Source organism: Pezoporus wallicus, unplaced genomic scaffold (genome assembly GCF_028554395.1).
Source record: "Pezoporus wallicus isolate ANWC-B61680 ecotype Strahan unplaced genomic scaffold, APGP_CSIRO_Pwel_v1 contig_7011, whole genome shotgun sequence".
NCBI classification, from domain to species: domain Eukaryota; kingdom Metazoa; phylum Chordata; class Aves; order Psittaciformes; family Psittacidae; genus Pezoporus; species Pezoporus wallicus.
This window is the reverse complement of record NW_026638234.1, coordinates 1,649,998-1,674,993: the sequence shown is the minus strand read 5'-3', so window position 1 is coordinate 1,674,993 and position 24,996 is coordinate 1,649,998. Positions and strand designations below refer to the sequence as shown.

Genomic DNA, 24,996 nt, shown 5'->3' with positions numbered 1-24,996 from the left:
AAAAGGTAAGGATTTGAATGAGAAGCAGCAATTATATATAAGGGAAAGGGATGTAAGAGGTCAGTGGCATGCAGGTGTGAAGATTTCAAACCAGTTTTGAAGAGAATAATTATTTTTTTAAATTAGTCCTTTCAAATGTGTATAATATAGACTGCACTACTTCTGTTGTATCTGGGCACAGCTAAGAAATGAAAGTAAATTACAGGAACAGCTGACCTTAAGTAGCAAGGACAAGCAACTCTAGAGATTGCCTTTTTAAGATAAACTTAATTGTTAGCCTATGTTTGCACTACTTCCACCTGAGAGTTATGAAGTATTCAGTTAAAATAAATTAACCTGGAACGTATAAATATTTTTCCTGCACAATCTTCCTGCATGAATGTTTTTATTCAGTTGAAAATGATAGGAATTGTGTTATTCTCTTCAGCTGGCCATCAAGCACTAGTGAGAAACCAGAGACTGATAACTGGGATGCCTGGGCAGCTCAGCCATCTTTGACCGTTCCCAGTGCAGGGCAGATGCGGCAGCGATCAGCCTTCACTCCTGCCACTGTTACAGGATCATCTCCCTCTCCTGTCTTGGGTCAGGTGAGTGCCTATACTGATTGAAACTGTTCTGATCCAGCACAAATATTTGGGAAGCAAATTATGAACACTGTGACCATGCATTGTAACAGTCACCTGAGATAGGTAAGCAGTTCCATTTTGGAGTGATGAACAGGTAGCGGAAATCCATTTGCAACATCCACGGACAATTTAACATGAAGCAGTTTTTGTTCTGCTATTTTGTGCTAACTTTTTTAGACTGGTGATCCAGCCTTAATGTTTTGGCAGAATGCCAGTTTTGGATTGCTTCCCTGAGTCACCTGATAATAACCTTCACTCCAAAGTGGATTATGTAGTTAAGTGAAATAGCAATGGCAAAGCTTCACATCAGATGAATTCTGTCCATCTGCTAAGGCATTTTCTTTTCCTCAATTTAACAACATACTATTCTTGTAAGCTAATGTGTTCTGAAAAATGCTAAATATCTCAGTATCTTAGAGCCAAAAGAGTTGGAATGTACAATGAATAACTTGCTGCAAAGCATAATTTTCCTTAAAGTTTACCTTAAGTCTTGCCAAAATAGCTTCATGAAGGTTTATTACATGTATACTTTAACTGTAAAACTTGATTTGTTAAGCAAAACCTCTGGTAATCTTGCACTGTATTGATTATGTGTTAACAAATAGAAATGTAGGAGGACTGTAAATGTTTCAGGTATTACTTTGTAAGTTTGACTGATTTTGCTTTACGCAGTTGATGAGTATGTGGGTATTTTGTTGCTATATAAGTAGCATAAGAATATAATTCCTTAAGCAGCTTTCTTTGTGAAAGGTGGTGCACATCTGATTTCTCTCTCTCTTTTTTTCCTCTTTTTTTTTTTTTATTTGCATTAGGGTGAGAAAGTGGAGGGGCTTCAAGCACAGGCTTTGTATCCTTGGAGAGCAAAAAAAGACAACCACCTTAATTTCAACAAGAATGATATCATCACAGTTTTGGAGCAGCAAGATATGTGGTGGTTCGGAGAGGTTCAAGGACAAAAGGGGTGGTTTCCTAAATCATATGTGAAGCTTATTTCAGGGCCCATTAGGAAGTCAACAAGGTATTTTACTTACTTTCACCATAGTTCTATACTGTAAAAGATAAATATGAAGAGTCGCATGCTTGAATCTTAAAGTTTAGCATCTACTTTGTAAAAATGCCTTTTTTATGTGACTCTCTTTTGTGCAGTTTTGACTCCCAACCCTGGAATTTTTTGTGGGAGGAATAAGAAAATTGACCACAGTTCTTCTTGGGCCATGCATAACTAACAAAACATATAAGGTCTTAATTCTATTTGACTTGCAACCAAAAAAATAGTGGATTGGATTTTATGAATTACAGCTATGTAACTCGTAGTTTATCTTGCCCCCAAAATAAAAAGATATACTTCAAAACTTAACCACTTATCATCACTCTTGGAGGATGAAACAATCAAAATCTGGTTCTTTGTGAAGGCAACATTAGCATTAGTAATACAAATGGGAATGAATTTAGATTCTTTTTTTTCTTGAGGAAGAAAAGGAGGTGTGGAAACTTGTATATTAAAGGCAGTAACCTAAATGTAACCATGCCTGGCCATTGTACATTTACTTTGCACATTTACTGTCTCTCTTTAAAATTGTAGGGAATTACTTATGGATGCATATGGTGGATTTTTTTGGTTTTGGTTTTTTTTTGGGGGGGGTGTATTTTTTTGTGGGTTTTTTTGTTTGGTTTGGTTTGTTTTTTTGGGGGGGGGTTTTTTGGTTTTTGTTTGGTTTTGTGGGTGTTTTTTTTAGTTTTTAAATATAATAATAAATTTTCTGAAGAGATTTAATTTCTTAAATAATCATTATTTTCTTCTAAAGCATGGATTCTGGTTCCTCAGAAAGTCCTGCTAGTCTGAAAAGAGTAGCATCACCAGCAACAAAAGCAACCATGTCAGGTGAAGGTAAGCATTTCAAACTGAATGGGATTATTAGTACTTTACTATGTAGTTAAGTAGAATAAGTCAGCTTATTACCAGAAACAAGCTTAGAATTCTAAGTGTTTTAAGTGTTTTAAGATCAGGCCTGTAAAATTGAAGTGCAAATCAATTTACATTTAGAATGATTTAAAATTATTATAGTAAGAATTTATGTAACTTGTGTATAGTGAATGATAATTTCACACGCTATTAAAATATCTTCCATAGTTTGTACTGTTTCTTGTACAAATATTTCGGTAACAATTCACAATCTGGAATGTTTTTTTCTCAGTGCACCAAATAAGCAAAACTGTACATGTACTTCATGATGTCAGGAATTATTAATGTCTCGTTTTCATGCAATGCTCATTTCCAATGTTTCATTACAGCTCTTAATTGAAGAAATTACAATCAGTTACAGAATGTTGTGATGCTTACAGTCAAGGCTACATCTCATTTTTAAAGATGGAGCCTGGGGCATAGACAGATAATTGTCAGGCCTCTGGAGGGTTTTAAAACTCACATTCCTGGCTGTTACTACCCTTCAGCTGGAGGTTAGTGTCTCTACATGAGCTGTGTTAACAGACTGTGTGGGCACTCTTAATCCATTTCAGTGCAGTCAGCTAGATTAAATCACAGTCAGAGTAAGTCAATGAATCTAAATATAGGTTACAAATGAACATTAGTATGTAACCCCTACAGCACACCTGATTTATTATTTTTTTTTTTTTTTAATTACAATTCTAAAGGCAGTTTTAAGTGAGAGTCTCATTGGTTACCAGTATATTTAATTTGCCAATGGCATGAGCACTACAGAAATTAAAAGGAGGTAATTGTAAAGATCCATATAACAAGAAAAATGAGATAATTGCAAAATACAACTAGTCTTGCTCAATATTATTATAATACTATCCTAACTATAATATTATATATACAAATTATTATAATACTATCCTAACTATAATATTATTATAATGTTATCCTAACTATATAAAAAGGATCACAACTTTTTAATAAAGCACTTCAAAAAAGCTGTATTTTTCAGAAATGGCAAATCATGGATTTATCATCTTCTATTACATTTAAAGGATTTAAGAAAATTTCCATTGTATAGCATACATTATGATGTTTAATGTGTGTGTTGGTGTGTATGTGCATACAGATGTGGGTGTTCTTAAGCTCTAGTTGTTAGACAAACTGCTTCATTGAGGATAGTAATTGTGGCTTGAATTCTCACTGAACTTCCCTGAGCTAAGCCTTTTGGTCAGATTTAGTGTTCCAGCAAACAGGACAATTGTCAACTTCAGTGGATGCTTGCATGTTTTTGTTACATATGCATGAAAGTGTTACTGAAATACTGTGAATTACTCTTAGGTCCAGAGCTGGTCCTAGAAGCAGAGGGATATAATCTTCGGAAATCTGTTTTGTGCCCATATAAAATGTGATAATGCTCAGTTAAATAAGAATGTATGAAGTTGTATAGAAAATGTTACTGAATTTTATGAAGTTCTTATTTGTAATCATTTATGTAATTTTTTTTAATGTAGTTCTGTGATGGAATTATGCATTGCATTTCTCAACATCAGTCTGCTTTAGTGTTTTTGCACTTGAATACTAAGTAGTTGACTGTGTTTTAACAAAACAGAACACATAAAGGCTTTGTCTTAACATTTCCCAGCCATCTGTTGCGTAAGATGCATTGAGATGTGTACCCTTCATGCGAAGCTTCAAGTAATGAAAGACTTCATTGTATATGAGAGCCAAACAGCATATGTAGAATGAAGACTGTACAGATATTTGGATACTGAGGCTTTCCATCCCCAAGACTGAACAGTCCAGCCATCAGCACAAAACAGAGACCATTGGGAAATATGTTTTCAGAGTAGCTTCTGTACGATTTATAATTTATGTACATTTTAATTTACTAGTAAATTATTTAAAAAACCAAAACAAAACTGCAAATAAACCAGAAGCAGTTTGATAGATTGCATTTAGTTCTGATGCATATCGTTGTATGCATTAAATATTGAGGTTTATATGAATCGTAATTAATAGATTTCTGTCTAGCCTGTGGATAGACTACATTATATTAGTTAGGTTTTGCAAACGACAATTGAGTAGTTTTATCAAGTGTTTTCCCATGTTCTCTCTTTCTCTCTTACAGAATATATTGCTATGTATACTTATGAGAGTTCTGAACAAGGAGACCTAACTTTTCAACAAGGTGATATGATTCTTGTAACAAAGAAAGATGGTGACTGGTGGACAGGAACACTGGGTGATAAATCAGGAGTTTTCCCATCTAACTATGTGAGACTCAAAGATTCTGAGGTAGAGACGTATTGAAATGTTATAAACTTGAGCTGGGGAGGTCTGTTTTATTTGGTTAGAGTGACAGTTGCAAGTCAGTGGATCTTATATCCATTATTCTTCTATAAGGGAGGTGTACAAATATTTAAAGTTTTACTGAATGTGAGATTGAAAATGGAAAACAATAATAGTTGTACTTTAGAACATAATGTCATAAATAACTTTGGATCATATATTAAAATTAATCTTGCATATGTTAATAGTTAACTTAGCAGTTTTGCAGAGTCAAATCAGAATAACTATGACTACCTTGTTCCTGGGGCAAGTTTTTAAAGACTAAGTAGTATCTTACTGCCGTTATTTTTGAAAAAAGATAGAGTAATCTTTCAGTCTATTATATTTCCCTCCCCCTCCGTATTTTCTTGCAATCAAGGGAAATAAATTTTACAACAAAACTTAGATAATGACTATATTTATTTGAAAGTTCTTGGCTGGATAATAGAGGTTCTGTTTCATCTGATTTTTATGCTGGAGTAATCCAACAGAACATGTCCCTATTACATTTTGGTTTTCCCCTCTCTTTAGGCATTCTAAAGAAAGATGTTTTCTCGTTTATATTCCTCATCTGTTTGAGAGGATAACTCAACTACTAATGCGCAGTAGCTTAGAATCATAGTTGAATACAATACTAATCTCTTGCCAAGAAGGAGTTCTTGTTTATGTCTGTAAGAGTAATCGTGGTTTTAAAAGTAAATATATAAGTAAAAATTACTGGATTTTTAGGAATCTAGTTGATAAGGCTTTTTCCACAAGTCTTGAATTCTGTGTGTAGGTGATGCAACTCAATGACTTGCAATATAAAGTTTGATCAAAGTCACTCCTTAAAATTATTTCTGTTGGTGGAAAAGCCAAAGAATAAAACCTGCATTGAAGTATGTACCTGAAGAAGGGCTTTATATAATAAATTTCTAGATAGTAGAGAAATTTCAATAACTGAGGCAGGATTAAAACCAATTTTCAGGTAGTAGTATTTAGTATTGCAGTCCTTGGGAGGAACAGTATTGTGATATTTCTGTCAGAAACATTTTAGAAACATTTCTCATATGTATTTTACATCATGTAACAGCTTTCTTCAGTCTCTAGAACTAATCATTTTAATACTGGAGAAGTTCTGTCCCAGTTTTGATTAGTTATTCCCTTCTGTTTGAGGTACACTTTCCTGGGTACATTAAGACTGTAGTTTAATAGAATAGAATCGTAGAATCATTTAGATTGGAAAAGACCTTTAAGATAATCCAGTCTAACTGCAAACCTACCATTGCCAAGTCTACCACTAAACCATGTCTAAGCACCTCATCTGCACATCTTTTAAATACCTCAAGGGATGGTGACTCATTCAGTTCCCTGGGAAGCCTGTTCCAGAGCTTGACAACTCTTTCAGTGGAGAAATTTTTCCTAATATCTAATCTAAACCTTCTCTCATGTAACTGGAAGCTATTTCCTCTTGTCCTACTGTTTGTTACTTGGAAAAAGACTGACACCCACCTCATTACAACCTCCTTACAGGTAGTTGTAGAGCAAGAAGATCTCCCCTGAGCCTCCTTTCCTCCAGACTAAACAGCTCCAGTTCCCACAGCCATTCCTCATCAGACTTCTTCTCCAGACCATTCACCAGTGTTGTTGCTCTTCTCTGGACCCGCTTCAGCACCTCAATGTCTATCTTGTAGTGAGGGACCCAGAATGGAATACAATATTCTAGGTGCAGCTTCACCACTGCTGAGTACAGGGGAATGATCACTTCCCTAGTTCTGCTGGCATCACTATTTCTGACACAAAATGATCATATGCAACCCATTCTAAGTGAGCACAGGTAGAGACCTACCTGCCACACTTTTGCTGCTGCTGTCTTTCATCTGACCTATTAATAAGCCAGTTCAGGACACTACACAGAGTAGAAAACTAGTCTAGTAGAAGTAATACATATTTCTAATATGTTACAAAAATATCAGTAGCAGAATTAGTATGGAAGGAGAGTAGTGAAGGAGGCAAGATTGCCACAGCATTGGCTTGTATTAGCTTGACCTGATTTTGAGCTGCATTCTTAGCTGGCTTTTGTGTTAAGTACTTCATTTTAGAAGCAAAACATCATATCTTACATTTAGTAGGTGGGTTCAGATATGCCTGTGCTCAATCCTACCTGTTGGTTGCATCAGATCTAGTGACTATGGACCAGGAGATAAAGTCAGATCAAGTCCCAGACTAGAAGAGGAGCACTTAATGGTTTGTTTAGTTGAAGCAATGTAGCTGTATCACTATGGATTCCATCACAGAGGGCTAGCTTGTCTTTTTGACAATCAGAGTAAATTTTGTACAGTTGTAAATTGTGGCGTTTAGGCAGGATATAGGTTTACCCTGACAGCGTTGCCCAGTGAGAGTCCAGACAAGAGATTCTGAACTCTCTATCCCCAGTTCTAGCAGCTTGGTTCTCCTCCAAGTGGTGTGACATCAGTTGTGGCAGTAGAGGCATTTGTGGGTCTGTATCAAGAAATTTACCTGGTTAAGAAAAGCACTCCTTTTGCAGTCAAGGATGTGGATTATAGTTCAGCCCTGACATACAGCAAAAAGATGGTGGGTTGTCCCATGGCAGTTGAGGAGCAAGTGTACAGTTGATTGCCTAGCCTGTAGAATATCTTGTGATCATGAAACTGAGCCCTAAGTCTCTTTATATTACCTGTAAGTTTGTATTGAAGAGTGAAAACTTGCACTGTTAGCCTCCTTAAACCCTTGTGAGTACTGGTTTGTAGGTAGATAGTAATAGTTGCTAATTAGTTACTTAACCTCACCTACATTCTTGTTAGTTAAGTCTCCTTTGAACTTTTGTGAAGAAACTGCTTTTGTTTTCTCTTAAGATATTTCCATCAGAATTTAGCCTCAACACTTGGGAATTTATATTCAGATGTGCTGAGCTGTCTTTTGTGTGCCTTTAAGAACTGGCTACTTGTCCTTTTTTGTAAGAGACAGGCACACACGGTTGCAAATCTTCCTTTTTCTGAGAGAGCTCAGAAATAGATATTTAGTACTGAAAACTGTTTTTATTAGAGAGGTCAATTTGGTGTTTCTCTGATCTCAACTTGTCTGGGGTTGAAAAAGCTACTGCAGTTCATCAAAAAATGCTCCAAGTGCCCTTTTTGCTGGTGAAAATTGCATCTTCAGATAAAATCTTGATGAGGGAGGAAAAGGCACAGAGCTCATGAGATCTCGATATCTGGGATGCTTATTTTCATAAAATGATTCATATGCCCTGCAGGACATATTTCTTCTTCCAAATGGATAATTGCCATTACACGTACAGTGTTTTGCTATTCAGCTTGTTCACAGAGCCAGTTTTTACAAAGGATTTCACAATAGTGGCTGTCTGTTAACTTTCAGATGTGCTGCTGTGCTTGGACAGCTGGCTGATTGTGGAAAATGTTACTAAAAGAGTAAATTAATTTAATGTGTTCTGCACTATTGACTTAGGCCCAAATAAAAAGTAAGGCAGTGCTGATCTTTAGACAACAAGCACAGAGTTTGGAGAGATGGTTGTAAGCCTCAAAATATCAATGGTTTATACATCAGAAGAATTTTTTTTTTAATCTGTTCTTGTGTACCTAGTCCCAGGCTACCCATTTACCTCAAGCTGCTAAATGAAACTATTTCCTGTTCCTTAAAGTTTTATCTTATCAACAGAATGAAAGTCTTTGTTCGTTAAATAAATGACAACACTGGTTCATGGTCTGTTCTCAGAGTTTTCATTAGATTGAAGTAGATGGCTAAAGATCTGTAACAAGTATTTATTATATCCTTCCTTTCTTGAGACTGGTGATAATTGCCATAAGATACGAAGCTTGTATGGTGGACTTGGAAGCACAAAAGTTTAGATGCTTCTAGTTACAAAACTTTGTATAAATATCCTAAAAATAGTAACAGTCTGAATGTATTTATTCTGGGTTCTGAAGGTCTTCCTGTACAACACAATTGGCAAATGTACTTCTGTGTCTTATTAAATTAACAAAGCAAATTCTGCTTTACTGTTTCAAGAGACTTTATTATCACTTGTCCCAAAATATCCTCAAATGCAGTTAGTCTCAGGTGTGTAAAAGAGAAATAGAATGCGTTATGTCTTCTCCGCTGTTTTTCTCTCGAAAGAATAGAAAATACGTCTCCATCTACTGAGTGGGCCAGGAGTTGGGTCCATCTTAAATGCATTATTTCTGAATTATTTATTTATTGAAGTATTGCAGGACTGCTCTATGTATTTCTTCTACATTTTTACCAAGGATTCAGACAGTCCTCAAACAGAATTCAGACACAGTTGGTCAAGGTGATTTTTGAAGCTTCTCTCTTAAGATAATCTCTGTGTGTTTACCAGTTAACTGTAAAGATAGTGTCACAGGCTGTTTCATCTGTCTATACACTCCTAATCTGGCAACATGGATGTTGACTAAGTGATATTTTGAAGAAGCGGTCTCTGAAGGTCCAAACACTTGTTCTTTATTGAGGAGGGGGGAGGGTGTTTCTCTGCCAGAAACATTTTCCAAAGCAGAATTACTTCCACATACTACCATATCATTGCTACTTGCCACCTTTGGTTCCATACAGTTGTTTTGTCTGAATCATCTTCTCTTTGTCCCCAGAGCTAAACTTAGTCTTTGTACCTGATCTCTCCATGATGCTTTCCTGTCACTTTTTTTTTTTTGTTAATATAGGTTACAGGGGTTGTAGGGAAATGTGGAAAACTGAAGAGAAAGAAACAAACATAGGGAAGAGAAGATTTATTGGCTTTGTAAAAAGTAACCAGAATGAGTCTTTTACAATTACAAGAATGTAGCACCAAGGCAGCAGTATCCAGATATTGTTGAACTTAAAAACATTGCATTTCCACAACCCTTCCCAAAATCTAAGACGTGAAATGTCAGAAAGTGTGATATGCTAGATGTATGTAAGGTGCTTTGGTGCCAAATTAAAAATAAATAAATAATTAAATAAATTCTTCCCATCCCCACTCTCAGCTTTCAACATCAGTTATAGCTTCTGAGGTAGGCAACGCCAACTCTGCTGGGTTTTCTGCTCTTACTAGATGGGGTTGGCTTCACTAATTCAGCCTTGTGAGGTGTTATGGTTCACTCTGAAAGATCAAACTTCTGCAATAGTTTTGCTGCAGTAGGTTTTCTGCAAGATGTTAAAAATGTGGATGTCTCTGAGCAGCTATGTAATCTTCGAGACAGATTGAAGATCTATCTAATAATTTAATTTATTGAGCCATTAAAAAACCAATACCTGTTTTTAAAATGGCCCTGTTTTCTCCATCATTTAACTAGTCTTAGTTACTAGTCATCTAGTCATCAGTTAACTAGTCATCAGTTAACTAGTCTTAGTTACTCCTTACATTAGTTTCTGCCAGAATCCCCAAGTTTTCAAAGCATCAAGTTAATATGGAGAATACTGAGGATAAAGCTGTTCCTTTCCAAATAGGATTTAGGATTCTGTGAAAACTTTCAGGTCATTTGATGTAGGCTCCCAGGTTGTAAGGGACATCCTAAATGAGAAATTCAGGGGAAGTGGAAGTGTTGTGAGCCTTGCTTGAAGGCAAGGGGGTATTTATGGTTATTCATCATTCCTGGCCAAAGTACAGTTTAGATTTGTTATGTTGCTGTTTTCCATGTCAGACCTTTTTATTGCAGCAGATAAGGCTAGCAATGTCTGGGAAGAAACTGAGGTAATTACTTTGGGGCAGGGGAAAGCTGTCCTAGACAGGGGTGGTGGCTGAGGGTTGATGATGACTGAGGAAGGGAAGCATGCAAGGGACAAATTTGAGACCACGAGCTGTTCTGAATACTCAAATTGTGTGTATGTAAGTAGACCTGTGAATGCATTAAAATAAATAAATAGAACTCTTCCCAAATAACCAGTTGCCTCGAGGGAAAGCTGTTCAAAGGCTTTTCTTGCAAATCTCTTGGCCTTGATGATAATGATGTTCATCCCTTAAGTCACCCCATTTAGGTTCTGAGGAAATAGCTACGGATAAATAGCAATTTTTGCTCTCACTTGAGCACAGAAATGGTGGGGGGGATTTTACTACTGCAAGCACACACGACCTACAAAGTTCAGATGACTTGTCCAAAAGATGCAGTGATGACACTGACAGTGCTAATGTGCCATATGAGAATTTTTGTAATATGTAATATGGAGAGTATTGAAATAATTATATCCAATTAGTTTTTTAAGCATATTTACAATCTGACTATTTGTAGAGTTGAAAACTACTATTGTTATCTTAATAGAACTTGACAGAATTCATATTCTGTAGATATGCAGATTTATAATTCAGATGCTATAAAATTTGGAATTATATTGGTACTTGCAGTCCATGAGAGGAATTAAAATTCAGGAAAGAAGTCTACACATTTATATAGATGATCTTACATACTTAGGGCTTACATACACTGCTTGGTATCTATTCCTAGATATAAATTGCTATCTAAAATATTAAGGGTTTCTGTAAGAACAGAATCTGACTATGAGAGTTTTTACATGCTTGTTTAGTGTGTTAAACTGAAGCATTGTAAATAGTTTTCATATACTGGAGAAATAAATATGAGTGCTAAACTTACATTTTACTTTCTATTTCAAGGCTCCTGGAACAGCTGGAAAAACAGGAAGTTTAGGGAAGAAACCTGGTGAGTCATATGTTGTGACAGCACCTTATATTTGTTCTTAAGTACTCAAGTTCAAAGGCAACAGAATCTTTTCCATGAAAATAAATTATGTTTGTTTGCTCTTGGTCATTTTGTATAAATCTGCACTGCTGAAAACTGTTGGATAGCCTGTCAATCAATTCTATCTATCACTAGATAGCATGTAGCTAGAGAATAAAATTCTCCTTGCTCAAAAATGAATGAAAACTTGATGATACAGAACAGTGGAAGCTTAGAAAAAGCCCAAGTTTACCTCTGAAAATCGAAACATGCATTCTTATCCTGTGGTTTTACAGCATTTTGCCCAGAACACTTCACAATATGGTACACGTAGGTGCTGTGAAGTCTTGTGCCTGCTTCTCATTTTCAGCAGCACGTACTTTGTATCCATGCTGTGTAGCTTACTGCCTGTCAAGCCTGGTCATACTGCAGACGATCATGTTGCAGATTACTCTTGGCTAGAAAGAAGTCCCTGGCTCTTGGAGTGGTGAGGGCTGTCCCTCCAGCCAACCATTGTATTTCCAAAGATTGTTAAAAAAGGGCATTCTGTGTCACTGGCAGGCACCTGTAAGCTTTCCAGAAGACACCTCTTTTTTTTTTCCCCTCAGTGTATTTGTTTGCTTTCGTACCACAGTGATGACTTGTGCATTGAGCTGAATCAAACTAGAGAGGGAGTGCTTCATGCTTCTTTGTCCTTTCCTCTGAGCCTTGTTCAGCTGCAGTGAGGTGGTTCAAGGGTGTATCTACCAAGTCTTGCCTTTTTCCACATACACACTGCATATTTTGTTTTGTAGTGAGGAAGTTTTGCTTTATCTGCCTGAACTGGTTGACTATGTAAGAGGAGGAGGGGAACGCAGCCCCAGATTAATTTGGCTGCTTTTACTTTGACATATGAGCAATGAGCTGCTCTTGTCTAAATCTTACTGATCCATCTGTGGAAAGAAGGGCTTGGAAGTAAACAACTCCTCCCCTCTCTAACTTTCACTTACATGATAAAAAATAGTTATCCTAATAGATACAAAGCTCAGAAGAAGCAGACAAGAAGAGAGATCTGGGAACTCTGAAAGTGATACCTGGTACGAATAGTGAGAAGATGGTGATAGGGATGGCTGTTTTTTTTGATGTAAGAGAATGGTGGATAGCAAGACTTCAGCTCAGAGTACCAGCCTTATAATTACCAGTCTTCTGGATTCAAATCAGTGGAGACTGGGGGGATGTTGACAAAAGCTGTGTTCAGAACAATCCTGCCTATTTTTCAGCAAGCAGATTCATGGATGTTTTTACTATAAATGAGCTGCAAGTACGGTGAAGTGCTGGTGAACGAGTTGAAATATTCCTGTTTTTTCTAGAAACAGCAGGATGAGTGGGTGGGAGTTGGTAAGAGTGTGTGTTTGAAGGGCGAGGGCAAAGAAACTGCTGTCTGTGAATCTGAGCAGCAGTGTGGTGACAATCACCTCTGTGAGAAGGCATTTATGGTGTTTTTTTTCTAAATGTACCTGTTTTAGTAGAGGCCACATTTTTTGGCCTGGACTGTGATTGAATTGGATCTCTTCTCAGTAATTCAATACTTGAATAAATCAAAATTAAAAAGGCCTTCCTGGAAGGAAAGCTTTTTCTCTTTTGTTTTTGTTGCGGTTTTGTTTTTAAAAAGCAAACCCAACTTTTTTGCTGAGTTGTTTTCTCTGACTTTCTGCTTCTCTGTGACATGTAAAGTGAATGTTAAACTTGTAGTTCATATTGTAACTTTTTAAACACATAGTCTACAGTAAAAATTCTTTATTCTGCTATTTGGTGAAAGTGGGTATCTCATACCTGGAGCCTTGTAAATCACCTTTTTGTGAATAAAAATGAGAAATTACTTGTTATAAGATGCACAATACAAGATTTTTGTTCTTTCAGTATGATAGACTGAATATTACAGTTGCTATGGTAGTGAGAAAGGGTTTTGCCTGATTTATATATATATATATACACATATATATACACATTTTGACAAAGTCCCACAGTTAATTTGTTTGCTTATGTTCACTTTGCTTCCTGAATGCCTCTAGGGTGGACAAATTCGTATGATTCTGTGAAAAAAAAATCTGTGAATACAGGGAGCTTGCAGACTTTTTAACAGTATAGCCGTATTTCCTGCCAAATAGCTTGCTTGCTTTGCCTTGGTGTAGGACAGACTGCCACTGCTGCTGGCTTTCTCTGTGTAAACCTTTCCATTCTCCTATCATCACCTACTATATTTTAGAAATTCTTTATCTCCTGCTTTCACACTTTGTGTGTTAAGTTCCAGATCCAGGTTTAAAGTATTTTTCTGTCAGTCACTGGCTTTTTATCACCTGTTCAATTCCACCTCTGTGTGCCTGCCTCTCCCCTCTTTGAGCTATCATGAGGGAAGTTCTGCCATAGTTAATTCTGCGTGTCATTTGCAGTGACCTCAGATTGTTTGTCATCTCTCTGCTTCCTCCTTATGTTGTTTGTTTACATCTTGAATGCTTCTCTGAGCATTTTTAATTTTCTTAATCATCCTTGTCGTCTAAATTTTAAGTAAACTATCTTATCGTTTTCCTGGCAGCCTTCAAATCACTTTGTTGTTTCTTCCCTGAAACAAAACCTCCCTCTGTTTCAAAGGAGTTGGCTTTGTGGTTTTCTCTGCCTACAACTGCATTTTCAATGATAGCTCCCTTTCTCTGCCTTACCAGCAGACTTCCCCCATCCTCTCCCAGTCTGTGGGTGTTGTGTTGTTACTGAGCCTCTGGTGTTTCTCTTGGCCACAGGAAGTTTGGCCAAGTAGGACATAGACCAGCACTGCATTACTTCCTCTGTACGGCTGCCCATGCGAAAGCTGGAAACCACTTCTGTGTACTTGCTCCCTTCAGCCTCAGTCCCTTTTGCTGCTGTTGCTGTGTTGACTGCTAGTCCGCCTGACACTCTGTCACATTGCTTTCTGCTGCTTTATAAAGGGGCAAACTGAAGGAAGGTTTGACCTTTCTCTGCTTAGCCTTCCAGTGCAGTTCTTTAGGATAGACTAGGTTGAAAACATACAGTAATCATAAGTGAAAATAACTGATACTGATATTTATTATTTTACCAAGATTTTTAAATAAAATCTAAAATCTCAAGCAGTGTATTTGGTCTGTGATGGGATAATTGCTGAGCTTTTAAGTTAAGCTGTTTGCTTTTGCACTGAAGCAGTTGAGACACATTTCTGTGATCTTGAGCTACTAGCTCTGCTGTGGGCTTTTCTAGGATAGTCTTAAACCACGACCATAACCAATTGAACCCAGTGCCCACACTGGCTGTTTGATGGTCCCCAATTTTATGTGATGCATTGCCAAATAAAAACCTCCTTTGTCTTAAACCCAGGGGCAGAATTTACTCTTCCAGGAAAGTTTTGGGGTTTTCATTGTTTTTTTTTTTCCCCATGAAAAACCCAAAATTCTCTCCCTCCCTCCTCACCCTCCCCCCCTTAAAAAAAAGTTAAAAAAAAAAAAAAAAAAAAAAAAGACAAAAAGCCATCAACCAACCAACCAAAAAAAACCCACTCCAGCCCATAGATCATTCTGTGAAGGAGAATACTTATGTGATGAATGACTGTATACTGGGATTCTAAAGTAGAGTTTTCAGCAGTAACAACACTGCTTTTGTTTTGCTTTGGGTGTCTGAGACCCTTTACAACTAAGTGAAGGTCAAAAACTTCCTCTCAGATTCCCCTTAATTCATGACTAGAGAGAGACTATGTAAATGTAGCAGTCTAAAATGTTTAGCTTCTCAAAAGCTAAAATGTTCCCAAATCTGCCATGTTTTGTTTATGAAACATTCCCAGTTATCATAGTATTAAACACGTTCTCCATCGCCCTAAACGTGTTCTGATAACATGCTAAACCTTGCTTAAAAGCTATCAGTAGGAATCAAAATGCCTACAGCCACTTACAAGGTCCTGTCAGTTCAAATTGGTTCAAAAATGGATTAATCCTCACAGACGTGGTGACTAAGTTATCATCTGTCTTTCCACAACCACTTTAAAATGGAGTAAGCTGCATTGTCTACTTTGTCTCATTTAATGGAGAGATAATTGTGAGCTCATGGTTACTCTGCATCTGATTTGTTCTGGTAGGTGATCAAATAAGGCACCAGAATTGTATTAATGCTCACAGAGTAAAGACTTCAAAATAAATCCGGTTTGTTACATTCTGAAAATAATGATTTTGTCTAACCTGGTGGTGAAAAATTTTCTGTAGTCCTTCATTAGTTTGCATCTCTGTTACTTCAGCTTCACCATTTTATTGTCATATATACGTATCTCCTCTTTTTCAAGAGCTTGGTCCAACTGATGCTACAAAAACGTATTTATTTGAAAGCGGTATTATGGTACTTGATTTTAAGAGCCATATAGTTCTGAATGATGGTCATTATTCTTCTTTATTTAAAATATTTTGTATGTCATACCCATAGAGCTGCTGTACCTCCATTTTATTGCTGTAGTGCTATGAACAGACCTGCTGTATAATTGCCAAATATTTTCATTCAACTACATACATACATAACAATTTCATTGAAAGAAATGCAGAATGGATATACTGTGCAAGTGATAATAGCAGAGTTAATGTTGTATAGTTGTGTTCATGTTTCTCCAAATTAACTTTTTTTTTTTCCTCCTACTTCAACAGAAATTGCCCAAGTTATTGCCTCTTACACAGCAACAGGTCCAGAACAGCTTACTCTTGCTCCTGGTCAGTTGATTCTTATCAGAAAGAAGAATCCAGGTGGCTGGTGGGAAGGAGAGCTCCAAGTTAGTTACTGTTTTTTTTGAAATGAACTTCCATGTAAAAAAAATGTGTCATTTTTTAAATAGTTTAAAATGATGAATGCATCAGTGATAAATAACTTTTAAAGTGTTCTGCAAGTAAGCATTTACAAGTAAAATGCCTGCACAAAAACATGCATACATTCCAATTCCTTGAACTTGAAATAACTTTGGGGGCAGCAGGAGGCAGCCAATGTGCCTCATTTTAAGTCAAGGACATCCATTGCAGACTCAGATCCAGCCTGCAGTCTACTCCCTTGTACATTTTCTTGAAGGGCCTTCAGACATTAGAAATAAGGGTTTTTATGGCATTTTTTTGCCTGCTTTTGAATCCTGCCAGTCTTGCGTCAGTAGCCCAAAGCGAAAAAGCAGCTGCCATGTCAGGTAGCGGGGAAAGCCAGCTAGGCAACAGGAGTGTATGGAACTATTGGGTTAAGAGTAAGGATCTATTTCCAACTATTTGCAACAGTGCCCATGCATATCATATGCATTTGGATCAGCCGATACCCGTGTGCACTGTGAAAGTAAAAGAAATACTGGGTGTGCAGTCTTGAATGTCTTCCTAAGAAGCTTTCTAAATTGCTGCCACCGTTTGGCTATCCCTTTTGTTGAGAGATTGAGACATATTTCACAGTAGTGGTTTTGTAAGATGGCCACCACTTTTTTAGGTTGCTTAATGAATGTGACAGCATAGAATACCAGTCTAATGGCCCTGTCTCAGCAACAGCTCTGTTTAATGTAGAAGAGTGAAAAGAATGGTGTGTGGTGCAAGCATCAGATAGGAGAGAGCTTTAGTGTTGTATTGGAACATAGTAAATAGTGAAATATTTTAAAGTGGCAGGTTTTTTAGAAGTGTATGTGCAGTTCAGTTTCAGCTCAAGTAAATTTTGGTGATACTTGTCTTACATGTTAGAGCGAAGGTAAAATATGGCAAATGGGTTAAGCATTACATTGCTGGATTTAATGCAGTTATCCAGAATATCTTGAAATGAATGATCTAGATAGACTTCAGATCAAGTGCTTTCTTTTTTCAGTAAAGACAGAGGGAAGGAAATTGTTAAAGAATAGGATATGTTAGATTACTTGTTTCACTAAAATGATTATATATTTTGTTTTTAAAGACTAAATTCTACATGACAAAAATGCCAACCTTGTTCTAACAATGCAAAAAAGAGAATAAATAATTTGTAAGACAGATTTAATAGTTTTAAAAGCAGAGATTTGATAAAAAATTTTAGAATAACCTTGCTTACAGTAAAGATTTTTCTTCTGATTTTATTTGCAATGAACAGTGCAGCTGGTGAAATAACAAGATGCAGTTTCTGTCAAATTCCTATCCTGCTTTGTTGACAAGCTTTTTCATACTGGATCAGACCTACGGTTTGTCTGTCCCAACATCCTGTCTCTGACAGTGACAAATTGCAGCTGCCTTACACGCTGTAGAGCGCTGCTGTAGGCCAGGTGTATGGTAACCTGCTGCTCCCTCAGTACAGACATGGACCACACACACTAACACGTGTGTGCACCACATGTTTCATACTGATGTTCTCTGATTAGATAGGCATGAGAACATCTGGCATCCTTTCCAAAACCTTAACATCTGTTAATTAGGATCATTTGGACAGTGTCTATCCATATGTATTTGTAGTTGCCAAAGCTTAATTTTTGTTTGATTGGAATCTGGCTTTGGGATTTTGTATTTGAATCCAAACTTTTCCCTTTTTTTCTTGCCATAATGTTTTGCTGTTCTTCTAGCACTTGATTAATGTGACATATGTTTATACTCTTGTCTGTTGTTTGGGCAGGAGAGACTATTCAAAAGTTTAGATACTGTTTCTTTAAAAAGAAAGAGATGATTTCATTTCTTAATCCCTACTTAAACTGTCACAAACTAGGTATCTATTAAATGCTTTTTTTTTCGGATAATGAAAAAGCATTTAAGTGCTGCCACTGAATGCAATAGCTAGCCTAATATTCTAGAATTTTGGTTTAAACAGAATTGGGAAAAATCTTTCAAAAGAATCAGGGTTGTAGTATTCATTCTAAAACACACAAAGTAGGAATACTCTTAAGTGAAAAATCACTCAAAACAGTAGAAAATAACTTCTGTTTATATGTTATTTTCTTTTGCTTATACATTATGAAAGCTTACTTAATAAAGAGAAGCATCACAACATTAAAGTCATTGCCACAAAAATAGCTGACTTTTTCCTTATAAAATGCATTTTTCTTATTCTAAAGTAGTCATTGTGACTGCAAGTATTTAAAATACTGGCTTAATTACCTTGTCTAAGGATCTATTGATATGCTTAATCCTTTTAAAATAATTGTTGTTTTTTACTAGGCAAGAGGGAAAAAACGGCAGATAGGATGGTTCCCTGCTAATTATGTAAAACTTCTGAGCCCTGGTACCAGTAAAACTACACCAACAGAGCTACCTAAATCAACAGCATTACCTTCAGGTAAGCAGTACAGTTGCATTAACAAATTTGCTTTTGTAATGTGTGTCATTTACAATACGACTTCTAAAAATAATTATGGGCATTTAGAAGGATATTTTTAGTATCTGTTCTACTAGTCACCTTGGTTAAACTCTTTTTATTTTTCTTTTAAGTGAGAAAACCACACACTTGGTCTGTGTATTTATAGTGGTGGCTCTTCAGGTCTGAACTGTTGAGTGCTAAAAAGCCATCTGTGACATTAGGTCTTAGAGCATTCAAATTATCAGTCCTATTTCTTGACACTAATTGTAGTAAAGAAGTTTTTAAAGGTTCAGGATGATCTGTGGGCTTAGCAGGTGAGGTCTCTCTCTTTCAGAACCTTTCATTTTTCCTAAAGTGAAGTGGAAGAAAGCCACTCAAATGAAGATGTAGATTCTTGTCCTGTATAGCTATCTATTTTAAGGTTTATGAAAGGACTTAAGAGTGATAGATGATTATATTTTTAAAGCTATTTGTTACAGCTTCACCACGGGTGATGTCAAACAGTCCTGTCAGTCTAATGCAAAGTATAAAGGCAGGCAGAAGACTGAGAACAAAAAGTTCATTCCTTGTCACTGTTTCAGTCTTGAACCATTTTGGGTGTGTGAGTAAACTAAGGAAAGAGGATTCTTGTCCGTCAACATGTAGGATGGACATATTTTCTTCCATAAGCCATGCAAAAGACTTGACATAGTTTTCTATCATTTGTTTGGATTTAGTTCGGGTTGCAGGGGGGCAAAAGGTTGCTGATTCCCAAGGCCAAGTTTTGACAGTCTATCATTAAAATGAAACAAATGTTTCATAATGAAAAATGGTAGCGAGCATAATTTTTTCCTTGAAATATGTATGAAAAATTATCATGCAGTTATGAAACTAGAATCAAATACTGAGGTATTAGTTTCATATGTCATTGGATAAACGAAAGTGCTGTGTCAGAGAAGGCAGATGTTATAAGTGGTTGCTAATTGGCTCCTTTGGTGGTCATGAAGATCAGACTTCTATAAAGACTCATGAGTTTGGGTCCTGCAGTTAAAATGGTAGCTCAGTGTTGTGACACATACTTTTACCAGGCAATATGATGGGATTTTTTTTCATTTTTTAGTTATTTCAGGTCTGACAGCCTGGAACTTTTCACACATGCTAATAAAACTTTTACTGAATAAACTTTTTAGCACTTTTCTAATTGCCTACAGAACATAAAGAATCTGAATGACATTTAATTTTATCAAACTTTGTTATAGACCTTTAATTTTGGAGGATAAGAAGCTTTTCTTTCTGTTGTGATAGATGGCCTCACTAACTGTGTGGTTAATGTAAAAGGTTAAGAGGTTAATGCTTGACAAGCGTCTTTATAGGAATTATGTTAGTGGGGAGGCTTACTATAGCAGAAGACATGGAAAGCCTGAAGAAAATGATCTACAAGGGCTGAATAATCCCCAAAGTGGTACATTATGAAGGGTCTGGGAATGTGCCATTACAGTCTGAGTTTTAAAGGTAGCCGATCCATCAGAAACTAGTATCATCAAGACCTCTGTTTCTTTTGTCATTTTGCTTTAATGTATATGCTGTCCATCTGCCATACTGTAATGCAGACTGCATGACTTTAACAACTCTTTTTTTTAAATTCTGTTGCATGGACGCTTTTGCTTTATACTTTGAGGTTTCCTTAATTTTCTGCTGCTTTGTACATGTTCCTTTCTAAATTTGTGTTATGAATGTGTTGTTCCTGATGTTGATAAATTAACTGTTTTACTGATACTTGTGGTTAGTGAGGCACAGAGAAGTTCACGGTATCGGAATAGTAGGGAAAGAATATCACCCGTTCTGCTTGTTTAAAGAAAGACGACATTATAGATTGTACTGGTTGTAAGTGTTATATGAGAGCCTGGATTCCTTCTGCTGTTGCAGCAGGAGTAGTGTTAATCAATAGGCAGTCTTTCTAAAAGGAAACTTTTAGGCTGAACACAAGTGCAGCTCAGAGAAGGTAGGCTATAGCTTGCTCTTGTAGTTAGCGATGGCATTTGGAGTTCAAGTAAGTGAAAAACTTCCTTGCTGGGACTACTGTAAAAGCTTCCTATATAGGACTAAGGTGAATTCTAGTTTTTGTGACCAAGTGTAAATAAGACCAAGATGAGGCAGGTCACTGCTTCAGGTTCAATTGAGGAGTCCTGTCTCTTCAAGAATTCTCTTAAATGGCCTCCCCAAGTTTTAAGGTGATTCTTGGGATCCCACTGGACTATTTAGATATCCTGATGATACTGCTGGACCATGCCAAATTTCCTAAAATTCTTTGAGGTAGAAGAGAATCATCTGAATGAAAAATTCGTCAAATATAAAGAATTTATTCTTCAAATAAATTAACTCTAGAACGGGTTACAAATATGTTAATGTAAGTTTAATATTCAGGTATGGTCCAGCTTAAATTTTTTTATTGTTCTTAATATTAGTAATAACCTGTAACAAGAATGCTGTAAAAGAGCTTTAGAGGTCTTTAAAGTGAAATGTGAACATCAATGGTGTTTACAGTCAAATTCGTGTTAGCACAAACCAGGAGTATGCCATAATATATATTCCTTTAGAAATGCTAGTTTATCTCCAGTATGCCAGGGAAATGGACACTTTGGTTGCTTGATGTGCCAGGTGTTACAAATGACAGTGAGTGCCTCCTTCTTTTTTTTGTTTTTTTTTTTCCCCACCCCCTTTGCAAGTAACAAAGCTAAACATTGAGACATTTACGGAGTCCTGTTAAAGGATTATGATCTTTGTGAACAGGTACAAAGTGTTAACTAAAAGCAATTGAATAATATTAATTAAAAAAGAGAGGAGCTGTTTGACAAATTAAAGTTGCTGGCTGTGTACAAGAATGAAAGTAGAAGAAAATTTTAGGTTTAATATAAAGGAGAGAACCTGACAGCAAGGCTAATTAGAAGTTTTGTGTCTCAAGGCAAAATGCCAGAAGCAGTGTAACTTGGCACAGAGAAAACATCAGCAATGTAGAGGAAGTATTTAAATAAACAGTCCTCCTGTTTTAGAGAATTACAAACTCTGCTCTATTATAATTGAATAGAAGCAGCTGTATTCTGAGAACTTGTCAGACTTGATGAGTTTCACAATAAGTAAACAGAAAGTAGGCTGTTGGAAGCAGTCCTGTGGTGCCAGAAGGGCAGCCTAAATCACCTAGGATGCTTTTTCTTTTTCTCATCTTTTCGAAGACCTTTGTGTTCCTAACACCTCAGTGGTACTTTAAGGATAGCACCGTTGCCTTTCTCTTGAATTATAGAGCTATGCTGAGCATGTGCAGTGCTTAATTAGAAAAGAGGGTGCCTTTTTAGGCTTCAGGTAGTGGAATTTAACATGTTTCCCAGACTTTTCTGTCCGTTGCGAACAAATTTAGTGCTTTTGTGGGGAAATGTGTATGTGTAAATATTAAAAAAAAAACAAAAGAGAAGTGTCAATAGAAAGCTAACATCATTGAAGTGTTTGACTTCTTGCTAAAAGTAATGGTGAGACAGTGGAACAGGTTGCCCAGAGAAATTGTAGATGCCCCATCTCTGGGAAGTGTTCAAGGCCAGGTTGGATGGGGCTTTGAGCAACCTGGTGTAGTGGAAGATGTCCCTGCCTATGGCAGGAGGTTAGAACCAGATAATTTTTAAGGTCTCTTCCAGCCCAAACCTTTCTGTGATTCTGACCCCTCAGTAAGCTGATGGAGAGAGCAATGCTGTTAGGAAACTTTGTTTTTTATAAATCACTTGAGCCAATTTATTGAGGGCTCAGCTAAGGACCAGTACAGGGGCACAGAAGAGTGCAGCAGGACCATGGCAGGACTAGTTCAGATCAGTGTGACACCTGTAGCGTTCATAGTTGGTTTATACATAGCTTGTGTTTTGCTGAAACATTACCAGTGCGATAGACCTCTTCCTTTATCTTACAGTGTGCCAAGTAATTGGCATGTATGACTACACCGCACAGAATGACGATGAGCTAGCGTTCAATAAAGGCCAGATTATAAACGTCCTTAACAAGGAAGACCCAGACTGGTGGAAAGGGGAGGTGAATGGACAAGTGGGTCTCTTTCCATCCAACTATGTGAAGCTGACAACAGACATGGACCCAAGCCAGCAATGTAAGTGACCCTCTCTGCTGCCATGCTGTGATTATTTGTATAGTACTTTTAAGATGAAACATGCAGCATTGCTGTGATTCTGCTGTGGTTTGCAGAACTCAAAGCTTTGCCACTGCTGCACTTGTCAAAGTCTCTTTGAAGACCTTCTGTAATGCAAACCTTATTTTATGTTTGTTTTATTTTTAGTTCCCATACCCTTTGTAGCATGTTACCCTTTATCATTTTTGCACCATGCTGTTTACATGCCTGACTCATTTTCCTAGCTTGAATTTGCTCATTGTTTTGTTTTGCTTATGTGTTGTTTTCCTCCTTTTTCTAGGAATCATATGTTGTCCATCCCCCACTCAGGCTTGAAAGTCCTCAAAGAGACCCACTATCCCATATCACTGCCCAGAGGGATGATGGGAGATGCAGCCTTGATCATGTGGCTTCCAGCATGATCATCTACTGCCTTCTGAGTAGAAGAACACACTGCAGAGCAGTTTACCTCATTTTACATTAGTTGCATGTAATCACAATGTTTGAGTTAATTACCTACAGATATAGACGCAAAATTAAAATGAAACAAAAAAACACAAAAAAATCAGAGGATAGTGGGTCCTTTTGTGGCTTTCACAGTTACCAAACTAATTTTTCCACCTTGGCACAGGTGCTTTCAGTAGTTTCAAAATTATTTTTAAATATATATTTTAGCCTTTTAAAGGAAAAATATAAATTAAATTTCTTCATTGCAATTTTGTTTGTGCAAAAAGACCCACTATCAAGGAATGCTGCATGTGCTATTAAAGTTGTTCCAAATGTCCATAAATTGGAGACTTTATGTACCTTTCTTTTATATTGTTCCCTTGTCCAGTGTTGTCAATATGTCTTTTTTTTTTTCTTTTTTTTTTCTTTTTTTTTTTTCTTTAATTACAAAAGAACAGAAGGAGTTAAATCAGTTTAAGGAACTTTAAATGTGCCCAATTACAGATAAGGTATTCTTTTGTAGTTATTGTACTGTATGTATCAGGTGTTCCTTGTTGAGTGTGTAATACATTGTGGAGAGAAGAAATTAACTTCCTTCCAATGCAAGAGATATGAACCTTGCATAATGTTTTTATCCCAGTTATGTTAATTTTATTTTGCACATTACTTTTAGCTGCATACAATTAGAAAAAACCCTGGTTTAAGTTTGTCTCAGATGTTCCAATTTTTGCATTTTCTTATCAGAAATCAATAGAATGCTACATTCATGTGGGATTTGAGAATTACCTTCTTCATTTTCATCTTGGTTACATGAAGTTTGATTTCTCATCTTTACTTTCTTATGAGTATGGAAAAACACATTTTGAACAAGTCATTTTCCTGACAAGAAAGAATGTATAGGAATATCTCCCTGCAATTAATTTCCAATGTTTACATTTTTTAAACTAGACTGTGGAATTTATACAAATTAATATTAAATGGAGCTTACAGTCAAGTTTATGTGGTAGATGTGCTGTAGCTAAGCCATGTTCGTCCTTCCAGCATTAGTTACAAACTCTTGATGAAATGCCTGGTGCTGTCAATGCAGAAACCCTCTCTTCCCAATGCCTCAAGCACAATGTAGCTGTTTTACTAATTACTTTACCATTTAGTTATGTTCTGGTTTGTGTATTTCATTATTTCTAAATTTCCTGCTGGCAGCATTGTAGCGTTTCTAATCCTTCCCGTCTCCCTCTTTCTGACCTGTCATGCGGTGCAAAGAACAAGTGAAGCTCCTTATTCAATTGCACTTCAGTATTTCATCAATATGAATGTAAATTATATAAATATATAAAAACCTGCAGCTTTAACAACTGTAATACAGCCTTTAAAATTAGTTACATGTATAGATAATTAAATTCTTCATATAAAAGCTAGACTAAAATGTGTTTGTTGTCTCGTTGCTGTGTGCACACAGAATTCACCAAGTGGCATTAGTGCATGTAATGAATTTACCGCCAGAACAGTCTGACGCCAAGCCGCTAAATTTCAGAATGACACTTGTCTTGT

At 36.6% G+C, this 24,996-nt stretch overlaps 1 protein-coding gene across 9 annotated transcripts in view; it reads left to right on the top strand.

Moving 5' to 3' along the window:
- ITSN1 (intersectin 1) overlaps positions 1–24,996 on the top strand; it is a 136,853-nt gene that overhangs the window by 89,484 nt on the left and 22,373 nt on the right. For all 9 annotated transcript variants that reach the window (XM_057410105.1, XM_057410112.1, XM_057410106.1 and 6 more), the window contains 8 exons: positions 428–587; positions 1,439–1,644; positions 2,432–2,514; positions 4,694–4,860; positions 11,513–11,558; positions 16,244–16,365; positions 18,725–18,842; positions 22,792–22,983. In XM_057410105.1, coding sequence (XP_057266088.1) covers positions 428–587; positions 1,439–1,644; positions 2,432–2,514; positions 4,694–4,860; positions 11,513–11,558; positions 16,244–16,365; positions 18,725–18,842; positions 22,792–22,983 — 1,094 coding nt within the window. The remainder of the gene's footprint in view (positions 1–427; positions 588–1,438; positions 1,645–2,431; positions 2,515–4,693; positions 4,861–11,512; positions 11,559–16,243; positions 16,366–18,724; positions 18,843–22,791; positions 22,984–24,996) is intronic.